Consider the following 24,383-nt stretch of genomic DNA (forward strand, 5'->3'; position numbering starts at 1 on the left):
ATTGAAGCTGTTGTATAAGGGGAAATGGTTATAATTCTTCCAAGAAGATGAGTAGGATTAATCACAGTTAGTGGATACATTTAGTTGCAGTTATTGCTGTATACCAGTTACTGAAAGCAAAAGTACACATACTTTTATCACACAAAAATATATAGCTTTGGATCATTTTCCTCAATAAATCACTGAATATGTATGTTTTTGACTCATTTTTAAAAACAATGGTTTCTCTTTATCTAGTTTTAGAACATGTGGAGAAAAGATCACATTGTAGGTCATATTATGCAGAAATATTGAAGATTTGAAAGGATTAGTCACCACTATATAATTTATAGTTGGATGTTATAGATACAGAAATAACGTAAACGGTTTTTTCATTTAGTGTGGTACAATTTCTTAAATTAGGCTTTAGAAACTGCAGTTTTTCAATTGATAAAGCAAAGAAATATAAGAAGAGAAATAAGATTTTGAAGACTTTGAATTTAATAAAAACAGGTTGGAACTTCCAACTGAGAAGTTTATAGCTTTAAGTAGCTGAAATTTTGAAGAAATTATTAAGTTTCTGTAGGTATACCAACTGTAGGGAGTGTTACTGGTTTTTTTTACACATAGACACACACAAAAGGGGGAGGTCTCATTTTTAAAATCTAGGACTGATTGTATATGTGACAGAATATGTAACAATCTAAAAGTAGCTCTTATCTGAATAGTAGGTCAAAAGTGGACCTTATATATAGTACAGATTCAGTGAAATAGCTCGGTTTTCCTGTTGTATTATAAGGGCTTTGTTAAAGATAATAGCACACAATATAACACAAAGTTAAAATCTTTGGAGATGTGCCATATTATAGAAGCAATATTCTAATTTCACATATCAAGCTCTCTTGATATCAAGCTCTCTCTTTCACATATCAAGCTCTCTTCAAAGGAGGTATTGGTGGATTTCTTCAGGGAAAATGGATAAGTCACGGAGACTCAAAGAGAAGTAATATAATGGGTGGCTTTTGCTTATTTATTTTACATTGGAATAAAATGCAGCTTTTCATAAAATATTGCTTATCACAAAGGGAATATCATGATGGTATAATGTCACAAAGCAAACAGCAGTCACTGGATAAACTTGTCTGCATGAGGTCATGCAGTGGCAAAGCATTATCATTACAATTCAGTTCAGATTAGAGTTTTTACAAAAGGTCTTAAAGAAGATAAAAACCAAACCTATGACATCCATTTCTTATTTAATTTGGTTGTAAGATTATTATCTTGCATTTTATATAATTCTAAAATACAGTATTCTTATACAGTAAAGTACCTAATGAAATGAGTGTATCCCAGCTTTTTAGTAGAGGTGTTGATTGTATGACTAAGTGGTCTTTGTTTTATATCTTAGGAGTCTCCATAATCGTTAACATTTTAATTCATCTGTTAAAATAATTTTATATAAGATATGGTCATTGGTGTTTAAACATTCTATTTTTTGAAAAATGAAACAGGCATTTTCTAGAATTTCATTATAGAAAAAAGACTAAGATTTGGAATAATTAGCATGAATTAGTAAAACTGGAATTCAAGGAAATTTTTACTCAAAGGGATAATTTGAAGGAGAGGAATCTATAAAAACAGAGCTGGAACAGGAATAAGTGCAGTATGACAGCAAACTATGATAGACGAAGGAAGCACATAGAACATGGAATATGTAAAGTTGTTTCCATCATTCCGTCATTCTTGTTATGTTCTTCTAATATGTAATGTTTTCTATTCAGGGAAATATTAGAATATATATTTAGTGGAAATGGAACTTTATTTTTTTGTGAAATAATTATGTTGCTTTTTGAAATTTCCACAATTCTGTTGTTATTATTTTTTTATTTTAGGAAATTATTACATAAAACTGCCAGGGAAATTCCTCATATGAAGCAATTCAGGACATAATATAGGGAATTTATAAATTAGCAAAGTTGTAGAGTAAGCTACAGATATAAAGAGACAATACCAGATTTTTACACTTGTTCTAGCACAAATTTGTGACCTTTTTCAGGAACTGCAGGAGGTATGAAATAAGGCAGATCTGTACCTGTATGCCTACAGCAAGTAACCTAGGAATTAAATCTATTTCTCTGTGTAATACTATTGAAATAGCACTAAAACATGTTTTGATTTATGGCATGAAATATTCTAGATAACTACCTAGGAATGTAATAATGTCTTTTATAGAAAAATTTGTATGGAAATAGATTTTTATTTTAAGGCCTTTGTGTTTCCTGATTATGATGCTCCAGTTTCTGCAATATATGAATAAAAAAAGCACATTGATTTTAATGGTAATTAATAAAAGAGTTAATAAAGTATGAGACCATAGTTTTTGTTGTCTAATCATAATTTTCATTGTTTAAAAGTTAGGCTTGTAGCTCTGTGAAGAATCTTATAATCTTATCCTGTCTGTATATGTTATGTGCTAAAGAATGAATGTTAAATAATTAAAATTACACGCAAATCATATGGAAGCTTCTTGATATGAATTTATTCTATTTACATTGTCAAAAATGTTAAGAATAAAATTAAATTAACTCTTTATAGGTTGGGCTCATGTGGTTTGTGCTCTGTACATTCCCGAGGTGCAGTTTGCAAATGTTTCTACAATGGAACCTATCGTGTTGCAGTCTGTTCCTCATGATCGTTATAATAAGGTATAATTAAATTATGACTTTCTTTCTTTATATAACATTGTTATTTGAAAATTTTAAAATATTTTAGTCTTTATTAAAATAGTTCTGTGACCTCTTATACTTTTTTACTGAAACAAGTAAATTAGAAAAATTCTTCTATAATACCATATTATAATTCGTAACATGATTTTTTTGTTTAGTTAATATTTCAGCATAACCTGAAATATTTTATTTAAATATATTATTAAAATAAATAAAAAGTATTTTGTAATATTTTCAGTTTTATTAGTAATAATTGTACTTAGTACTGTTATAAAGAAATGAAGATTATTAGTAATGCTAGTTGAGAACAGAATGTCAGCTTGTCATTTACATTTAATATAATATTTATATATTTTATTTCTTACAAAAGTCAAGCTTCTTTGTTCACTGGTTTTGTCATTGAGAAGGTCAATGTGGTATCAGCAGTTCTCTTTCTTAGTATTGTAAAATATAGTTTTCTATTTGATATTAGATTGACCAAGCATATGAATAAATACCTAAATAAATTTGAAGTTTGTTCATTTTTTTTGCTATTTATTAAAAAGTAATATATAATCTTTTTTTTTTTTTGCTGGATTGTGAAGAGTTTTGAGTTGTAAAATTTTTGAAAACTAAAATAAGGCTATGGCATCTTTTTTAGATAAGTTTTAAAGTGTTTAAACTTAAATTTCATCAAATGATGCTGGTTTCAATTAATAATTAGGTCTCATTTTTTAAACATCTGGAACAAAATATTTTTAAAGGTGTAGGTAGCCCTTGACTACAACTGATCACATTACAACTGTTTGGAGTTACATTGGCCTTGGAAAGGGTGCTGGACATACAAAGTCATTTGGATTCTCTCTCAGCTGGAACCTGTCAGTGGTGTTAGTTCATATGAGATATCCGAGGAACGGTTTTACTCAGATACCTGAGAACAGTTCAATCCTTCTAGATGTGATGAAGTGGACAGGGTCCTCGCTGCTGTCAGTGCAATCACATGTCAACTGATTCCTTGTTCGTTTGCTTGGTGAAAACTTTCAGAATAGTGACTGCCAGGTGGGTTCAGGTAGTTATTAATTCCTCACTGTTGAAGGACAGTTTCTCAGGGCTTTTTAAAAGTGGTCCTGGTTTGCCCATTTCTAAAAAAAAATCATCTCAAACTCACCTACCTTAACAGTTTTCATCCAGTTTCTTTCTTTCCTAGGGAAGGTGGTAGAGAATGTGGTTGTTTGGCAGTTTCAGAGAGTCATGGATGAAACTGATTATCTGGAACCCTTCCAGTCAAAATATAGACCATTATGGGATAGAAATAGCATTGGTCACACTTGCTGATGATGTTTGGTGAGAGCAGGATGTGGGTGGTGGTACAACCATACTTGCTGTCCTTGATGGTTCAGCAGCCTTCACACTGTCAGGTACCTTTTTGGGCTGTCTGTGCAGTTTGGGGCTAGAGAGCGCAGTCCTTCATTGGTTTGAATTCTCTCTCCAAAGCCAGTCCCAATTGGTGTTGATAGACAGTGAGAAATCCAGGGCCATTCCTTTATGGCACGTTGCAGGGCTCAGTACTCTTTATTTGTCACCACGGATTGAAGTATCATTGATGAACAGATGATAGTGAACTCTATATTTCCATCCATGGTGCCCCAAGTGATACTATTTCTGCCCTCATGTGTTGCCTGGAGCTTGTGAGCATCTCAATGGGGCACAAAATACTTTGACTGAACCCTGGCAAGGCCAAATGACTTTGAGTGCTTGGAGTGTTGAGATCCAGAAGTTTGACATATCTAATTCTGGATGGGTTTATACAACCCCAAATAGACCTGATGCGCAACTTGGGGGTTCTCCTGGACTTGGGATTCCTGCTGTAAGAGCAGGCAGAAGTCATAGCTAGGAGACCATTTGCACAATTAAATGCTGTGCATCAGTTACAACCTTTCTTGGATTGGAAGTATATATACTCAATTACTCAAGCCTTGGTCATTTCAGGCCTAGACTATTGTAATTTACTATGTATATTGGCCTTGAAGTGTATTTGGTTGCAAAAGGTGTAACTGGTGCAAAAGGCACAGGCTGTTGTTGGGGTTCCAAGGGTGGCCTATGTTAATATCATTGCTCAGTTGCATTAGTTGCTGGCTTGCTTACAGTGCAACTCAAGGTATTGGTTATCGCCTTTAAAGCCCTTCATGACAATCCAGGCTATCTGAAGAACCATCTTACCACAATGGGATTGGCCCACCCCAGCCTTGCTGGCAGAGGGAGCATGCTACAAACCTTGTCAGTCAAGGAATGTCCATTGATTGGGTCCAGGAGCATATGGACAGATTTAACCATAGTTTCATGGGGAAACTTGACCATCCTAAACTAAGCTATGTCCAAAAATGCTATCAATGTCAAATCAATATTAATATCAAATCAATAATATAAACCTGAACAACATCTATATACTGTGCAAAAGAGATAATCAACAAGCCAGAAAGTGAACAAAAAACCCCAAAGCACCTCCCCTCCAGCAGTCAACACGCAGATTAACATCGGACCGAAGTAAATAATATCCCAATCAAGAAATTTCCAAACAAGCCAACAGTAAACAGACCAAACAAAGAATGATTAAGACCTCTCCCACCAATTGACAGGCAAGCCACTCGAATATGAATTGAGAGCAAATCCTACTGCCTGTTAACAGATATTATTTAAATTGAGTAATGAAACATCTGCAAAAAACAACTAAGCTCAGAGAGCACCAAGGACTCCTCATTTCAACCCTGAACTACAAATATCCTCCTTTATCAATGGTTCCATATTCTGTACTCTAAAATAAGAAAGTTACCGTATATGACTTTTATTTGGTATTTGAAAAATGCTTAATGCTCAACATATCCATTTCTCTCAATCTTTCTTCATAGGATTTAGTTTCTTGTTCTTGAATTGTTCTTATTGAAAATAGAATGAGTAGAGTAGGTATAGAAATAGATTTAATTTTTTTGGCCAAGTGTGATTGGACCCTGTCTTTGGTGCTCTCAGTGTACATACAAGTAATAAAGTAATATAATACAAAAATAGTAGAAAAGATGAGAAGAAGAATATAGCTCTACTGCATGGGTAAATATCCTTAGGCATAAGACAGTCCTGTGGGAATTAGATATTCAGCAGAGTGATGGCATGAGGGGAAAAAACACTCTATGTATAGTTGTTTTGGCATGTAGTGTCCTGTAGCAGTGTCCCAAGGGGAGGAGTTGCAACAGTTTATGTCTACAATATGAGTGGTCTAAATGTATTTTCTCAGTCCTCCTTCTGACCCTTTAATATACAGCTTCTCAATAGAAGGCAGGCTGGTTGAAATTGTTTTTTCTGCAGTTCCTAAACTATCTGTTGAAATTTATATGTGTCCTGCTTAGTTATAGTTCAAAACCAGGCCGTTATAGAAATACAAATAACAAACTCAATAATTCCTATGTAGAACAGGTCCTGGGGCAGTCTGAACTTTCTAAGACATCTTATTGGGGCCTTTTCAAATTTCTCTGAATTCTTTTTAAAGTAAGTATGCTCTGAGCTGGACACAGTACCTGAAGTGGAACCTAAATAAGTAGAATGGAATTGAATTATTTCCTGTGATTTGGAAATTATTCTTATGGTAATATAGTCTAAAGTTGCATTATATTTTTTGCATCCATGTCCCACTGCTGGCTCATATTAAATTTACAGTCAACTGTTTGGAGTGCTATGACCACCCCATATGCTATTTGGTAGTTGAATTTGATGGTTGTTTGCTAATTGAAGATATTTTTCATTTTTTAATGTTAAATTTAATACTGTTACTCCCAGCTTATTTGACTAAGCTTTACATTATGTCTTTTAATATTGTTTTTGATTTGTGTGGTTTAAGGTGTGCAAACAATTTTATATCATCCATATGCAGTATTGGATAAGAATTCCCTTCATTTAAACAAAAGTTTTTCTTACATATCTGTATGTCTTACTGGTGTCCAGTTTTGATTTTAATACATTAATGACTGTTCCTTGAGTGTTGTTTTTTAGATAGCTATATTTCAATTTAATTGTCATGCCATCAAGCTCACACTCAACCACCTAGCTAATCTCTGAATTGTATGATGGGTAGCATATACATTTAATAAGTAAATAAAATAAATAAAACTTAACAAATATTCCTCAAACTGTAGGTTGCAACCCATAGGAATTCATGAGCATCTTTTGGAGAATTGCAAAAATTTTAAGGTTGCAAATGCAAGTGCTGGTCCAGACAAAATAGCAGTATGGTCTATCCAGGGCTAAGCTGAAACAATGGCAACATAGCAATTTCCTCATTTGCCAAAAGGGAAGGAGCAAGGAGAAGACATCATAAGACAATCAGAACTAGAACATCACCTGGGGTTCTATTTGCTGAAAGAGTTAACCAAAATAGCTTAGAATCTTTTTGTGCAAGTTTATCAGATGGACTGATCCTTATAGCAAAGTAAAAACTGCAGTAGATTTTTTGGGGGGAGGGGCTGTGGTTCTAAAGAGGCAGAAAGATGCAACTACCTGATCAATTGGTCTTATTAAATGAGTGAAGTGAGGATTGGGAAAGAATCTTGCTGTACACTTGTTACATTTTTGCCTCCAGTATCAAAAGGCTTAGGAATTTGACTACAAATAATTCAGCAGAAGAGGATGCAAAAATAAATGTTTTTTTTTTTTAATCTCATGTTTTCCTTTGACTACAATATGGTTGAAATAGGTTTGCTTATTTGTAGCAGACAATCTTAGATTAATTTAGAGTACTAGTTTACATTTTCTGGCATGTTTAAGAATGGCCAGATTGGCTGGGGCTACTCCAGCGGCTTCTGAAGGATCACAATTCTAGATTAAAATGTATTATTAAAAGTAAATAACATTGTGACAGAGGGAATATTGAAAACAAAGGAGGTTAAAAATACTTTCAAAATGGAGAAAAGAAAGCAATTGCTAATATGGTATAATGATTAAGATATTGGATTTAGTTGGGGAGACATGGGTTTATTACTTTAAAATAAGAGGAGGAGGAAGATTAATGTGTGCTTGCCACCTTGAATTCCTTTTGTTATAATAAAGGAATAAAGATAGGATTGAAAACAATTCAATATTAATTCAGCAAATCTATAATAAAAACTAACAGTTACCAACTTTAAAATCCACTGTAGCACTATTAGTTGCCCAATGGCTTAAAACAATTCTTTTTAGAGCCTTCTAATGACCATCAAGAAGATTGTCGTCTGAATTCTTGGTAATGTGGTATTCTGTAGAAATAAACTATGTTGCCTTCCTTCACAACATGATGATATTTCTTTACCTTCTTAGTCAGAAATAACTCTTTGAATGTGTTGATTTTCATACATGTAAGAGAAGGTAGTCTGCAGATACCTTGGTGCTAAATCATATAGGACTTTACAGTTGATAGCTGGCATTTTGAATTGTTCTGCATCCCAAGTGCTGTTGTTAGCTAAGCCTAATGGGTGTGTAGTAGTTTCCTGTGTTCTAAACCAATGTCAGTTTCCGAGTAATTCTAAAAGACTGTGTGGAAACAACATCACTAAGCCATTCTAAAAATGATAAGGACATGGATGACTGTTGCCACAACTTCTTACTCCAGTTAGAACACAGGTTGGGCAAAAGCCCCCTTCAGCTGATAATCTGGAATGACTCTCATTTTGTGGATTTCCTCCTTCAGGAAGCTTGCTGTCCTGTCCAGCCTAACAACACAGTCAACAAAAACCTTTAAAAAAATTTCTAAACAAACATGACCTATTTGTTTCTTCCCATCCAATCTCTCATAGTTTTTAGATTTATATGTATCAGGTATTATCAGCATTTTGATGGCACCTTACACAAAATCTGACATAGCAAATTCACTGTGGTTGTTAAAGAATAGGAGTGAAAAAGACAAGGCCTGCAAAAGAATCACTGCTAGGATGAACCTGTTTCCCTTCAACTGAAACTGCTCACTTAAATGAGAGCACAATCACTGAAGCATAGTGCCGCTCCCGCCAATTCTCACAAGCATACCAGAAGGTTAGCATGGTTGATTTGCACTTAAAACAGGTAAGAGATCTAAAAGGATCAAGAGGGACCCCCCAATCCACATACTAACAAAAGCCATTCATTAGATTGAAGGAATGCTTTTTCTGCCCCATATCTGTCCCCAATGCAGTTTGGAAAGAATCCAGATGATCCATTTGATTTAGTGATAGAAGTTATAATGCCTATATAATAGTTTGGAATCTAGACTAGAGTCAATAGTTCTCCAGATTTTCTGAATTCAAAGAAAGCCTTTTGAGGAGATATGCCACACTTTTCCTATGTGGTAGGACCACTTCTCTCATCTAGAGAAGTTTCCATTTAGCTATGGAGAATTATTGAGGGACTTGGATCTGTCATTCTGTCCTGGCACAGTCTATCTCACAGGTCAGAACTCAAAAATAGCTTTTCCCAGCATTTTTGATGCTACCATAATTGTTTCTACAGAATGGATTTGGTGCAATTTAGATAAATAAGGCCTATCTCTAAAATGAAAAAAAAAGTTTTTGAATTAGTGTAATGAGTAAACTATAATTGATATTTTAATACCATATGAGAGTAGTTCAAGAAATATAGTTTAAAATCTAATGTGTATATAGGAATGGTAATTGCTTTAGTATTTTCTGGATATAGATTGGCCCATTGACACTATAGGTATTTCTCAAACAGAAGAAAGTTGCCCCTGAAACAGGACACTTATTTTGTATAGTTTCTGTAAATATCTGAATTTAAACATTGTATTGTCTAATCCAGAGATCATCAACCAGTGGGTCCGCGGACCAATGGTGGTCCATGAAATTTTTTTGGTGGTCCACAGAGCACCCGGGTGGAGGAGCTGCTCAGGGATGACCATGGGCAGTCTTGTGCTAGAGCTCAGGAATATGGAAACGGCCAGGCAGCTGTAGAGGGTGGTACTTCGCAGGTGGTGCAATGTACAAAGAGAAGTGCAGCCCTCACCAGCTGGAATGATGTAATGGTGCTGTTGCAGCAAAGGGGGCGGCAGCGCAGGTGGGCCAAAGCAACGGGCATCGGCAACCCGCGGTTCTTTCGTCCTTCTGCTGTTGTTCCCTCTGTTCACTCCATATTCCAGAGCGGGAGCAAAGCACCGCTATGCTTGCTTCATCTCTTGCTGGGTCTTGTGGGCACTTCTTCTGGCCCTTTTTGGTGCTCCGCGCATCTTAGTCGCTCAGGGAGACACATGACTTTCTCTCTACCCCAAGACACTGGCCTGGCCTGCCTGTTTCTTTCTTGACACTGCTGTTGGTGCCTCCATGGCCTACCCATTTAACCCAGCACGGTTAAATTTAGCACACTTCACAATGAAGGAGATGTTGTCTCCTCCTCCCCTTGTATCATTGGCTGCAGCCATGTTGGGCGAGTGTCTCAGGGTGGAGAGCAGGTGGTGTGTCTCCCTCAGTGACTGGGGTGCGCCCAGCAGCAGCAAAAGCTGGAGAAGCGCCCACGAGATCCAGAGAGCTCCAGAGAATCAGAATGAGAGAGAGAGAGAGAGAGAGAGATGAGAGAAAAAGAGAGATACAGAGAGATACAGAAAGAAACAGAGACAGACACACACACACATACACAGAGTGATACAGAGAGAGGGGGGATAGAGAGAGGTAGGTAGGTAGGTAGGTAGATAGATAGATAGATAGATAGATAGATAGATAGATAGATAGATAGATACCAGTTTCCCATAGAAAAGAAACATTGGGAGCAGAGGTGGTATTCAACTGGTATGCACCGTTCAGGAGAACAGGTAGCGATTTGGTGTGGGTCGCTGATCTGGTAGTAACGTCTGCCCCCCCCAATCTGGTCACCCGCTCGCTGCTCTCTTGCTTGCCCCGCCCACCTGATACTCGCTTGCCCCACCCAGTCACTCCTCCCTCCTATCTGGCATGCTGGTTCCTCGTGGCTTTCCTTTCTAACCTGCCTTCTCTATATGGTGCCTGTGCCCAAATTGAGCAGCCCCGATCTGCCTGCTCCCAGGTAAGCCTGCGAGTCACACTAGCCCCTCCCCTAATGCCCCAAGGCCTTGCCGGGCCTTCCCACCTTGCACCCATCCTGGGCCGTCTCCTGTCTGGCCGCTGGCTTCTTGACATGATCAGAGGATGTTGGTTGGAGTGAGGGAAACCGCAGTGCTGGGCTCCTGTGGCAGCGAGTGCCAAGGGCATAGCTAGAATTGGAAGAAAAGGTTGTGCATCTCTGGCGGAAAGAAGCAGAGCTTCTTGACATGAGAGAGCCGCTGCCTCACTTGCACATTCTCATGCTGGGTGTTGCTCAGTTCTTTCTGCCACAGCCTTTTATTCCAATTCTACCTATGCCCTCAGCACTCGCAGAAGAAACCAGCAGCCAGGCGGGAAGAGGCCAAGGTGGGGCGCTGTTTCCGGGCCAGTCCAGCTGGCGGATGGGCAAGCAGGCAGCGGCCAGAGCATGACACAGCTGTTCACCTTCTCTGCTGCGCTGGGACTGAGAGGAGCAGTGGAGGTGCCCTGAAAGGAAGGGAGGAAACTTCTGAGGCTGCTTCCTGTAGCTGTCCCACTACTACCACCACCGCCATGGTACTTTGAAAGGGAGGGTGGATGGATGTTCTGGGGCTGCTGCTTCGTTCTCCTATCACCTGCTGCTCTGGAGCACAACGGATCAGTTTGTTCCCGACCAGATGTGCGTGTTTCAAGAGAGAGAATTTGGTGTATGTATGTGAGTTAGAGGGAAGAAAGGAAGGAAGGAGGAAGGAAGGAAAAGAAAAGCATGAAAGAAAGAGCAAGAAAGAAAGAGAAAGTAAGAAAAAGAAATAGGAAGGAAGGGAGAGAGTGGGGTGTCTGTGTGTCTGTGTGTGAGAGAAAGAGACAAGAAAAGAAAGCAAGAAAGGACGGGAGAGAAAGAATTAGAGAAAAAAGAAAGAAAAATAGAAAGAAAGCAAGAAAGAAAGGAAGGGAGAAAAAGAAAGAAAGAGCAAGAAAGAAAAAGAAATAGGAAGAAAGAAAGCAAGAAAGAAAGGGAGAGAGAAAGAAACAAAAAAAAAACAAATAGGAAGAAAGAAAGAAAGAAAGAAAGAAAGAAAGAAAGAAAGAAAGAAAGAAAGAAAGAAATAGGAAGGGAGAGAGAAAAAAAAATTCTGTGCTTTTATTTTTAATTGTTCCGTTATTTATCATATATTAATATTTTACACTGTCCCTACACCTAGAGCAGTGTTGGCTAACCTTTTCAGCACAGAGTGCCGAAATGGGAGTACACGAGTGCACAGCGGGGAGCACCAGAAACAGGCAGAGCAGTTCCCTGGTGCATGTGCGAAGGAGTGCCGAAAACCGGAAGAGCAGGTCACGCCAGGAAGCTGACATTCCGATTTCCGGCATGCACAAGACCGCCTAGTCTTCTAGTTTCTTGCATGTATGCACGCACAAAGATCAGCTGGCCTGTGCTCTGGATCCCAGAAGAGCAACAGGCAACGGCTGGCATGTCTGGACCAATGGCTCTGTGTGTCACTTCCAGCATATGTGCCATAGGTTCGCCATCACGGACCTAGAGTGATTTTACTGCCTTTCTTTTGCCCAGGTATTTTTCAGGGTTTACAATTCATGCATTCAATGTCTATAGTCCAGAACATAAATACACGTGTGTTTAACAGAGTTGAAAGGGACTATGGATTCTAACCCTCTGCTCAGGCAGAAAAACTGAGGATATCAAACTCTCAGTAGAGATTCTGGGAAAGATGTCAGAATAACAGAACAACACAGAAGGGATCTTGGGAGGAACCTTGTACCATTTCAGAGAAATGGCTGTCCAGTCTTTTCTTAAAAACTTCCAGTGATTGAGCACCCAGAACTTCTGGAAACAAGCAGGTCCACTGGTTAATTGATCTCACTGTCAGGAAGTTTCTCCTTAGTTTTAGGTTGCTTCTCTTTTTGTTCAGTTTCCATCCATTGCTTCTTGTTTGCCTTCTGGTGCTTTGAAAAATATATTGTCCCCCCTCTTTCTGGCAGCCCCTTAAAAGCCTGTTGCCTATCACACTCTTGGGCAAAGCAGTGAGCAATTTCCTCCTTTCAGCGGTCCATGAAAGTACACCTATAGTATGTAAGATAATAGATAATAAAGTCAAAAAAAGGTGAAATTTTTTACAGAATTATAGGTACATTGAAGCTGGGTTTGACAAGGAATGGCTGGGAGGGGAGGGACCAGGCGAGGCACCCCTTGATGTGAGTGACATTGAGTTGGCCACACCCACCCAGTCACATGACTACCAGGCCATGCCCACAGAACCCATAATAAATTTTTTTGAATCCCACCACTTATTGGGAGCCACAAAACCTGGGTAGGCGTGGCTGGGGGGAAGTCATGTAACTGGGTGGGAGTGAGTGATGTCGAGTTGGCCACGCCCATCCAGGTTTTATGGCTCCTGGTGTTTTGTTTTCTGTGGAAACTGGTCCAAATGGCTCTTTGAGTTTTTAAGGTTGCAGAAACAGGTGGCCAAGCTAAGTGCCTGAAGGACCCCATCCGATCACTGGAGTCCAGGCGCTTCAAGAGAGCAGCACTCTGGATTCATATTTGTAGTCCGTGGGATTTAAAATTATGAATTTAGTAGTCCCTGAAGTCTGAAAGGTTGGTGATCCCTGGTCTAATCTATTGGGGGTACAATTTTGTTGCTGGCACCAAAACTCATTTTCCAGAAAAGAAATAAAAACTACTAAGTGCAAATTTATAACATCAACAAGATCAGAACTTAATTAGTTAATTAGAACCTTCCAGACTTTAATTGAGTTTCATGCTGAAGTCTTTTATTGTCAGGCACACAAATTTTGGTTGTAAATGCATACATGGTCAGAAAATCATATGATGATGATTAATTGCATAGTCAGCCAGATGTTGAGATTGGATTTGGCATTGTTATCCACCTATCATGTCTTTCCCAAAAACCTGGAATAGGCAGATGATATTGTTTAATAGTTAAAAATATTGTTGAAGGATGTTAGCTGTTCAAAGTAAAGCTGCCTTTTACAATAGATTGATGGTGATTTTGTCAATGTCAGTGGTATTCAAATATTATGGTTCATCACACTGTCTGCCAGATGTTCAGACTTTTTGGAAGTTGGCTGGAACTGTTGCAGATGGTGAATACATGGACTGTAGGACACTGAAACTATTGTAAGTATGAGCTAGTTGATAAGATTCAGGAGCAGGATCATGTATTATGGAGATGCTATGATAACCATAAGTAGAACAGTTCTAAGTCATTTTTTCAGTGCCATTGTAATTTGAAATGGTCACTAAAGAAATGGTGTTAAGCAAGGATTACCTAGTTGTTGTGGTTGTTAACTTTTGGGTTGTTAAGTAAATGGATTCTCAAGGAGTGTGGACTGCCTGGGTGGGGGGGGGGAGGTGTGAGAGGCCTGCTGCAGTCTGTTAGTGTGTATCCCTCTCCTCAGGCACTGAAAATTCTCTTTGCTGAAATCCATGATTTTTAGCCTCTGAGTGAGGGAAAAAAGCTCCCTGTATTAGGTCTCTCCAACCTGCCTATGGCATCTCTTGTTTCTTACTTTGCTATACTAACTCTCCACAGTTTTTCTACTTGGGACTGTAGACTCTTCCATGGCTGAAAATCCTGCTTGAATTTCAGAACAGACTTTTTCAGCCAGCCCCCAAGACAAGAGGACTCCCTCTAAGGCAGGGATATCAAACTCAATTGCATTGCTGTCTGCATCAGCATTGTGGTTGTCCTCGGGGTTGGGATGGGGGTGGGGAGTGTAGTCGGGGTGGTCATGGATGATTGGGTGTGGCCCAAGGGGTGTGGCCAGCTTGATGTAACTCACGTGGGCCAGGCAGTGTTGGAGAGGGAATTAGGGGTCTCCAGTGGGTGGGTGTGGGTGGGAGGCTCATCTCATAGGAGGTGAGCAACAAGGGGTAGGGTGGGCGTGCTGCTGCTGCAAGGCGATGCTGCTTCAAGGTGATGCCAGAAACCATCAGGCATCGCTCGCTCACCGAGAATTCTGCGGTTGTAGAGTCCATTCCACTGGGCTCACTGTCCCAGCAGCATGCATGACAGCGGCACCAGCAGCAGGTGGTGGGGGAGGCATATAATGCAGACCGCTGGACATGCTTACTCATCCCACTATCTGTTTTGGCTTGCAGCTGGAGAGCAGGCCACCGCTGGTCATCTTCTCTTCAGCCCCCTCACGGGTCTTGCTCTTGGCCTGTGCATGGAGCATGTTCTCCTCATTCACCGAATGCATCTTGGACCTGTTGCAGGCTGCTGCTGCCTGGCAGATCCGCTGCTGCCACCACCTGGCAAACCCACTGCCGTCGTTCGGCAGACCCGCCCAGCCTGAAGGTGGTGAAGCGGCCAGGTAGAAAGGCCATGAGTGGGGAAAGCCAAATCCCCATTGGTGCCATGGCCACCCAGGCCCAGCAGAGGCAGACGGATGGACGCAGTCCTGCCTGGGTGGCCATGGCAGTGATGGGGATCTGGCTTTTCTTGGTTGTGGTAGTTGCCTTTTGCCTGCTGGCCCTGGGCATGCTCTACCACCTCTACTTGGGCTTTCTAGCTGGCCACTTTGCCTCCTTTGAGCTGGGCAGGCTTGGTGCTCCAGGTGGCAATGGCAGCAGCCTAATAGACCTTTGCGAACTGCTGGCAGCCTTGGTGGTGGCTACAGCCCATAGCGATGCCAAGGTGCATCAGGTGCACGAGGGGAACACATCCATGCACTGCTGGTCAACTCCCTGGCCCTGCATGGATGTGTTCCCCTCGTGCACTTGCTCTCCAACTGCAAGCCAAAACAGACAGGATGGAGTAGGCAGCTTAGCTTGTCTTGGCCCACGGCGGTGGCAGTAGTCTCAGGCAGAGGCACAGGGAAGAGGCATGTGGTCCGCCCTGCTAGATGCACTGGGTAGCCACTTTCCATGTCCCAACCACATGGAATGGAGCAGGCGCAGCCAGTGGTCCGCATCATGTGCCTCCCCTCCAACTCTTTGAGTTTGACACCTGTAGGACCTTTTGCTGCAAACACTCTATGCCAAACTTCTTGAATTGTCTTCGAGGACTGATTGAAAAAGATTTGTCCCAAAATCCAAATAGTATTTTGGAACAGAGTCTTCATAGCATGGGTGCTTGCAACCAATTCCTAGAGAGAAAAGGACTCCCTATATTGCTAAATTTGCAGATGAGGCAACTATTCATAATAGTTTATGGTAATGTCTCAAATTATTATTAATGTTACCTGGAATTTAAGGCTTCACTATTAGCCTTTTCATAAAAATGATATTAGCATTTTAGCATGACCTCTCATTTTGGTTTGAGAAACTATATGTTATTTTTAGCCAAAGCCATTCTTTTTTTTAATTTGTATATGCGAATACTAGCCTATTCATAAGACTATTTATAAATCAAATAACAGGGAACTTATTCTGGAGTCCCTGAGTGCTGTAAGTATTAAAGAAACAATCCTAAATGGGGAAAGGGAAAATGTAGCAATTTTAAAGGGTGTCTAAATTTTCTCACATCTAATCAGTGTCTTTTATTGTGGCTTTTGATGCATCACATATATTGTATGTATGTATCATTCGTTTCTGTATCCTACAAAAAAATTAACCCCTCCCCTTCACTATGTTGAAGTATTTATATTACTGAGATGGAAAGTGGGGGAAAGCCACTTTGCAAAGTGAATGTCTCTTGAATTCAAGGAACAAGTCCTTATTACCTCCATGCTAACTTGAGTGATGAGTTTTAAAGATAACACTAAGAGGTGGCAATAATACAGGCAGCTCTTGACTAACAGCCATTTATTTAGTGATTGTTTGAAGTAACAACAGCATTGAAAAATGTGACTTATGACTTTCACTGAAACAACCATTGCAACATTCCCATGGTCACATGATAAAAATCTGGATGCTTAGCAACTGACGCATATTTATGATGGTTGTAGTGTCCCAAATCTTGTGATCACATTTTGTGATCTGCTGACAGTCAAAGTCAGTAGGGAAGCCAGATTCACTTTATAGTTGTGTTACTGCTTAGCAACTGAAGTGATGCTTAGCAACTGAAGTGATAACTGTGGCAACAAAGGTTGCAAAATGTGACAAAGCATAACAGTCTTGATTAGCAACAGAATTTTTGGATTCAATTGTGCCTGTAAGTCAAAGACTACCTATAATAAGAGATGGCTATTGCCTCATGCCTTAGTTATAGATCACTTCATAGAAGTCTGATGGGCTTTTGTGATAAATGATATTCTATATCATATGCTTTCTTAGTCTAATTGAAAAATTATTATATTCTTATGAATTGTTGTCCAGTTTTAAACCACTAGCATAATCCTATAGGATCTCTCTGATTATGTTGTCATTTTATTTCAGAAAGCCTTGTATAATCCAATTTTTGCCTACATTGGTATTCATCTGTCTACTGTATTATGGTGCATTGTGTGTACGGTGGAAACTTTAATGCATCGTAGCTACATTTGCATTACATTGAGTTTACAATATGTTGATCTATGTAATTTAGGGAATATTTGTATATGCTCAAGGAACATAATTACATCTTGATTAGAGGTGGTATCAGCAGGTTCTGACCAGTTCTGGAGAATGGTAGTGGAAATTTTGAGTAGTTCAGAGAACCAGCAAATCCCACTCTTACTGGAGATTTTACAGTATCCCCACTCTTACTGGAGATTTTACAGTATCCTTCCCCTGCTACGCCCACCAAGCCACGTCCACAGAACCGGTAAAAAAATTTGAATCCCACCACTGATCTTGATCTTTTGCTATAGTACTTCTCAATAATTACTTGCAAGTTCATATGGTAGGACTGCAACGAATTCATCTTATGATATTTGAAAAACTTCCTTATAAATTAGATTTTTTAATATCAGAAAAGTAGGCACAAGTGTTTATTTACATTTCATAATATAAAAATAGGTATAGATTAGTCAGTTACTATCAAGAAGACATAATGCATTTGACGAATATCTAATTATAAGTTACAATAGAAATATAGCATATTTTTAAGAAAAAAGTTATGCTGCCTCCTGCAATCAGCATTTATTGTTCATGTAATGAAACAATTAAATGAGATGTATATTATTGAGAGTTCCAATATTTGAGCACTTTCAAATAGCGTGTTACCGTTAAAAAAAATTTTTTTTAGAATTTCTTTGAAATTTTCATTGTTAAATTATTTACATAAGTTACAAATTTATATATTTCTTTAATTTATTTGCCACACTTCTTCCTGTGGAGCTACTCTATGTGACTTGCAATAAGAAAAAGGAAGAAAATGAAAGGAGTGTAAACAGAACAGAAATTAAATAATAGAACAGTAAAATAAATGAAAAAGAACACAACAACCATACATCAATATGATAACCAAGAAGATGGATGGATGGAGACCAGATCGCAAAGTGGAGGGAGTGGAATTTTCCATCAATCCAGCAGCCACCTCCAGCATGGAACTTCACCATTTGGTCCCCAGGCCACCCAGTAAAGCTAAGATTTTAGCTATTGCAGAAGGAAGGGGGCAGAACTTAACTTAGATCTGCTCCAAAAGGCAGACACTGCAGCTGAGAAGACTTTTCTGGTTCCTGATAGTCAGGGTCCTTTGACTGAAGAGAAGTAGGCCCTTTCATCAGGACCTCTTCCATTAAGGGCTTTAAAGGTCAGAACAACACCTTGAACTGCACTAAGAAGCAGACCAAATAAATAAAGCAGATACCTGTATACCTAATAAAACTTTTTTTCTTCCAAAGAGAAAATTCATCCAACTTATCTGACAAGCTACAAATATTCCCCCTTATTGTTATTTGATGAGCTTTAGACCAGTGGTGGTATTCAGCCGGTTCACACCGGATCGGGAGAACTGGCAGCGATAATTTGGTGTGGGTAGCGACTTCTGGCTGGCCATGCCCACGAACTGATTACCCAGTCACCGGTCGCTCACTTGCCCCACCCACTCGATTCTTGCTTGCTCTGCCCAGTCACTCCTCACTCCACACTTGGTCTCATGGCTTAACCTGCTTTCCCACATGGTACCTGGCCCGGTGCCCCAACTGAGCAGCGTTGATCTTCCTACTCACAGGTAAGCCTGTGAGTCACACTAGTCCCCCCAGTGTCCCAGGAGCTTTCCTCCCCCTCCCCCACTGTCCCCCGAGCTTACCAAGGCCCCCCCACCGTTCCCGGGTTCGCTTGGCTAGCTTCATTGCTGGCACAGCCCCATCCCAGATGGGAACACTGGTTGCGGCCTAGCTAGCTGTTGCCCCACAATCCCTGGGCTCACCTGGTGGGACTGGGAAGGTGGATGTCCCGGGCTGCACATGTGAGCAATTTGCTGTGTCCGCACCTTTCTTCCTTTCCCCCCGGGAGAAGGACGACAGTGGCCGGAGTAGCAGCGCTGCTTGTTTTCTTCCTTCTCCCAGGGGATGTGCCACTTCCAGTCTGGCCTGGTCTGGACAGTGGGTGGGCAGCCGGCCCTTCGGGGGCATCTCTACCGCGCTGAGAGGGGCGGCGGAGGTGCCCATGCGCAGCATCCCGGTATTTCCGCCCATCCTGCCCTCCTGGAATATCACAGCTGCGGACATTTGCTTTCTTCCTTTCATTCCCCCAGGACCGCCACCACTTGCGTCATCCCCCCAGGACCCCCACCACTTGCATCTTTCTCCTGGGAGAAAAGGAAGAAAGGCATGGCAGCAGCATGCTCCGGCCTCCATCGCCTGTATCCTCCTTCTTCTGGGGGTGAAAAAGAAAGGTGCGGCCGCAGCATGCTGTGGCCTCCGTCGCCCATGTCTTCCTTTTTCCAGGGGGAAAGGAAGAAAGGCATGGCTGCACCGCCTGCTTTCTGCCTTCTCATGCCACCTGCTGCTCTGGAGCTCACCGGATCATTTTATCCCAGTCAGACCAGGTGTGTGTGTGTGTGAGAAAGAGAGAGAGAGAGAGCGCGCCTCGAGGAGGGTGGGGGGAGACTGGCCACTGAATTAAGTGCTGAGACATGACTTGTGTTTCCGTAGCGGTGCAAAGCAACCATCCTTGAGCAAATGGTGGTGTCTACCCCTTCTGCTTGCTTTCCTGGGCTTTCTCGCACCTCTTTTCCTCCTTTCTCCATCCCGCATCTTTGGTGCTTTCTCCTGGAGCTGGAAAGACCTTAGGCACCAAGTAAGTCACCTAGAGACTATCTTTCCCATCCCCCAAGCCCTGTTTCTATCTTGCTGCCGAGGGTCAGACCCGATGAAAAGCGCGCGTAGCCTCAGTGCCCCAAGTCCAGACTGCGGTCTGGAGGCCTTTGTGCGGCCGTTGTGGCATCTTCTGCTATGGGCATACATGAGGTTATAGCTCCTTGGAGGTTACCAGCTTTCCTGGCTTCCTGTGCCAGATCCACTTGTGAGAATACTGCTTCATGTGCAAGTGGAGGGTGCTGGTGCTCGTGTGCGAAGCTCTACTTGTGTGAGCAACAGAAATTTACACTCACACGCAAAGCTCCACTCGTATGAGTAGAGTGTACTTGTGCATGAAACTCCATTTACACGAATGAAACTTCATGCATGAGCACAAGCGCCCTCCACTCACACGAATCTTACCCACAAATGCAAGATTCTTCTGCCTGCCGCTTGCACAAGTGGACTTTCACACACGTGCACTTCAATAGGCCATGGTTCAATAGTGAGCCATGACTTGTGGGCTGAGGACCCATTCTAATGCTCTGCTATGCTCTCAGTGTAGATGGAAAAACAACAGAGTAATAATATGACAAAAAGAGAAAGTAATAGAAAAGATGAGAAGGATAACAGTAATACAGCTATATTACATGGGTAAATATACTCATATATAAGACAATACACTGGCAATGAGTTCAGCAGAGTGTAGCAGTGTCCCAAGGAGAGGAATTGAAACAGTTTATATCCAGGATATAAGAGGTCTGTAGATAAATTTTCATCCCTCCTGACGCACGTAATATACAGGCCTTCAATGGAAGGCCAGCTGGTTGCAATTACTTTTTCTGCATCCTAACTATTTGTTTAAGTCTGTTCCTCTCCTTACAGTTATAGACATACAAATGACAAACTCAATAAATCCTCTGCAGAAATGTATCAGCAGGTCTTGGGGCAGTCTGAATTTTCTGAATTGATGCAAGAAGAACATTCATCAAATTTGCAGATGACACCAGGCTAGCAGGAATAGCCAACACCCCAGAAGATAGGCTTAAGATACAGAAGAATTATGAGAGACTTGAACATTGGGCATTATCTAACAAAATGAAATTCAATGGTGAAAAAAGTGAAGGTTCTACATTTAGACAAGAAAAACAAAATGCACGGGTGTACATGTGGCACCTTGCTCAATAGTAGTAACTGTGAGAAGGGATCTTGGAGTCTTAGTGGACAATTACTTAAATATGAGCCAGTAGTGTGCTGCAACTGCCAAAAAAGCTAATGCAGTTCTAGGCTGCATAAATAGAGGGATAGAATCAAGATTACTTAAGGGTTAATACCACTTTATAATTCCTTGGTAAGGCCACACAAGGACAGTTTTGGTCGCCACGATGTAAAAAAGATATTGAGACTCTAGAAAGAGTGCAGAGAAGAGCAACAAAGGGGATTAGGGGACAGGAGGCTAAAAGACATAAAGAATAATTGCTGGAACTGGATATGTCTTGTCTTATGAAAAGAAGAACTATGTCATGCCCCTGTTAGAATCTGACTCTGAGGGAGAGGAGGAACAGCCGACAGGGAGTGGGAGTGTGGCTCCAGAGGTTGTAGAGGAGGCTGGGGAAGGGCAGAGGCCAGCTGGGCAGTCAGAAGAAGACCCAGGCCCATGCCCTCTCCATCGTAGGGCACGCAGGGAGGAGAGGATAAGAGAGAGACATGAATGGCATGGTCTATGGGGGAGGAAAGGGCCTTGATCCTCTTCATGGGCTGCAAATGTGAGTACTGGTTAAAAAGACAGACATTTGTATGGGCCAGTGCTGGAAACAAAGCGTGGAAATATTTCTAGTCTGTCGTTCCTCTCTGAGTTTGGTGTCCCAGTGTGTGTTCCGATATCTGTGGATGTCTTCAAGCCCTTATCTTGCCTGGTTCCCTTAATTGCTTCAGTTTGGTTTGTGTTGTTTGTACTCTTTATAATTTATAGACATTTTTAGTGAAAACAGCATTTTCTCCTTTTCATAACTGCTTGTGGGGGAGGTTTTTTTTCCAGTCAAGGATATTTGGAGCTTTGAAGCAAAGTGAAGGAATAAAAGGGGCTTCACCTGTTTTTGTGACTGTGTTTATTTTATATCCCACCCTGGATCATTACAGTCTAGGGGTGACATGATAGCAGTGTTATGATATCTCAAGGTCTACCACAGAGAAGAGGGAGTCAAGCTATTCTCCAAAGCACCTGAGAGTAGGAAAAGAAGTAATGAGTGGAAACTAATCAAGGAGAGAAGCAACTTTGAACTAAGGCGAAATTTCCTGACAGTTAGAACAGGTAATCAGTGGAACTGCTTGCCTCCAGAAGTTGTAATTGGCCCAACACTGGAAGTTTTTAAGAAGAGATTGGATATCCATTTGTCTGAAGTGGTGTAGGGTTTCCTGCCTAAGCAGGGGGTTGGACTCGAAGACCTCCAAGGTCCCTTCCAACTCTGTTATTCTCTTCTATTCTTTGTTGTGCCTTTTTAATGATGGTTTTAATATTAGGTGTCCATTTTAAATCCTAGGAAATTATAGAATCCCAAAACCTGAAGCAGTCTACTGTTGATGTTGTATTGTCTAATATAGTAAGAGATGATAGAATAGGAGGGCTCCTAAAATTCACCCTCATTTCTACAGTTTTAAGTATGTTCAGCTCCAGATTGTTCAGGCTGCACCACAGGCCAGTTGTTCAACCTCCTGTCTATATTCAGACCTATCACTGTCTTAAATGAGACCAATGATTGTTGTATCGTCTATAAACTTTGGTACTTTAACAGAGGGATCCTTAGAGATGCAGTCATCAGTATAGAGAGAAAAAAGTAAGGGATAGAGCACACAGCCCTGAGGGGTGCCTGTGCTAATTGTTCAGATATTCAGTGTGATTTTCCTTAGCTTCACCTTCTGCTTTATATGTGTCAGAAAGCTTGTAATCCACCTACAAGTAAGGGCAAGCACAGCTAGCTGCATCAGTTTGGATGAAGAATTTCTGGAATGATGGTATTGAAAGGTGAGATGAAGCCTACAAAAGGGACTCTTGGATAGGTCTCTGGGGATTCAAAATGTTGCAAGGTATAGTGCAGTGCTATATTGTCAGCATTATCTGCCAATCTATTTGCACAGTAGGAAAACTGCAAGGGGTCTAATAGTGGATCCATATGATTTTCAAGTGGGCCAGCATTAATCTTTCAAAGATTTTCATAACTACAGATGTCTGGGATTCTTGGGCTATATATTTAAGTGTGGAAATCTACCATACGATCAAATAAATGGATGTATTTGCCGGTGCTAGGTGGGGTCAGTAGTAGAAACAGTTTATTGTGTGGAGATTCCTATGTGATACACAACTGGGAACACTTACAGAATAATGAGAATGGAGGTTGCATTCAATGTAAAGTAACATGTTTGAAATCAGAAGAACTGTTCAGTGTTTACTCTTTAGTTGTCAAGTTTTAGCCTGTTTAAAGCAAATTGCATACTAATTACAGTATTATTTTTTCCCAATAGACATGTTATATATGTGAAGAGCAAGGCAGAGAGAGCAAAGCAGCTTCAGGTGCTTGCATGACCTGTAATAAACATGGATGTCGTCAAGCTTTCCATGTAACATGGTAAGTAAACAGAAAGGACAGTCCTTTTTTTCCTGTGCTATCTTTGTTACCTAGATAAATTTAAATGTTTATTTTTTTCCCCATGTTTTATTTACTTCATTTGTATAACATATAAAAATTCCATTTCAATCAAACAGTGTGTTGTCTGGGTACAATTGTTTTTAGGCAATCATAATCAAAATGTTTACAATAGCATTTGTCACAAAACATTAATACTATAATAACAATAATATTTAACTTGTCTTCTTTAACAACAAATTTCTCTTTTAACGTTTATCCTTTTCATGTCCCCACATTTCTAACTTCTGCTTTTATTGCCTAGCCATTGATAAAATAAGTCCCATGTCAAAAAGTATTCAGTTTCTTCTTTGTCCTTAATAGTAAGCGTCAATCTATCCATTTCTGCACATTCCAATATTTTCTTAATTACACTCTCTCATCTGTTGGGATATCATCATACTTCCATTGTTGAGCATATACAATTCTAGCTGCAGTTAACACGTGTAAAATCAAGTATATAATCCCTTTGTCATATTTTCCCAGCAGAATGCCCAATAAAAATATTTCTGGTTTCATATCTATATGCTGTTTTATCATTTTTTCCAACCAAGTATTTATTTTTGTCCATTTTTTGGCTTTTGGACATGTCCACCACATAGGTAATATGAACCAGGTATTTGATTGTACTTCAAACACATAGCAGATCTATCCTTACATTTTTGCTAGTCTTGCTGGTGCAAAATGCCATCTATAGAACATTTATAAAAATGTTCTTTATTTGCAGTTGGTATAGTCAATTTAACATTTCTGTTCCACAATTTCTGCCATTTGTCTAATTCTATTGAATATCCAAAATTTTTAGCCCAAACCATTATTGTCTGCTTTACCTGCTC

General features: G+C 40.3%; 1 protein-coding gene across 5 annotated transcripts in view; it reads left to right on the top strand.

The window, feature by feature from the left end:
- Positions 1-24,383, top strand: part of MLLT10 (MLLT10 histone lysine methyltransferase DOT1L cofactor) — a 136,569-nt gene that overhangs the window by 28,978 nt on the left and 83,208 nt on the right. For 4 of the 5 annotated variants that reach the window (XM_026706240.2, XM_026706241.2, XM_026706242.2 and 1 more), the window contains 2 exons: positions 2,575-2,684; positions 23,387-23,490. In XM_026706240.2, coding sequence (XP_026562025.2) covers positions 2,575-2,684; positions 23,387-23,490 — 214 coding nt within the window. The remainder of the gene's footprint in view (positions 1-2,574; positions 2,685-23,386; positions 23,491-24,383) is intronic. The other variant, XM_087915389.1, reaches the window with a different exon arrangement.

Source organism: Pseudonaja textilis, chromosome Z, assembly GCF_049901715.1.
Source record: "Pseudonaja textilis isolate UNSWEBS1 chromosome Z, rPseTex1.2, whole genome shotgun sequence".
NCBI classification, from domain to species: domain Eukaryota; kingdom Metazoa; phylum Chordata; class Lepidosauria; order Squamata; family Elapidae; genus Pseudonaja; species Pseudonaja textilis.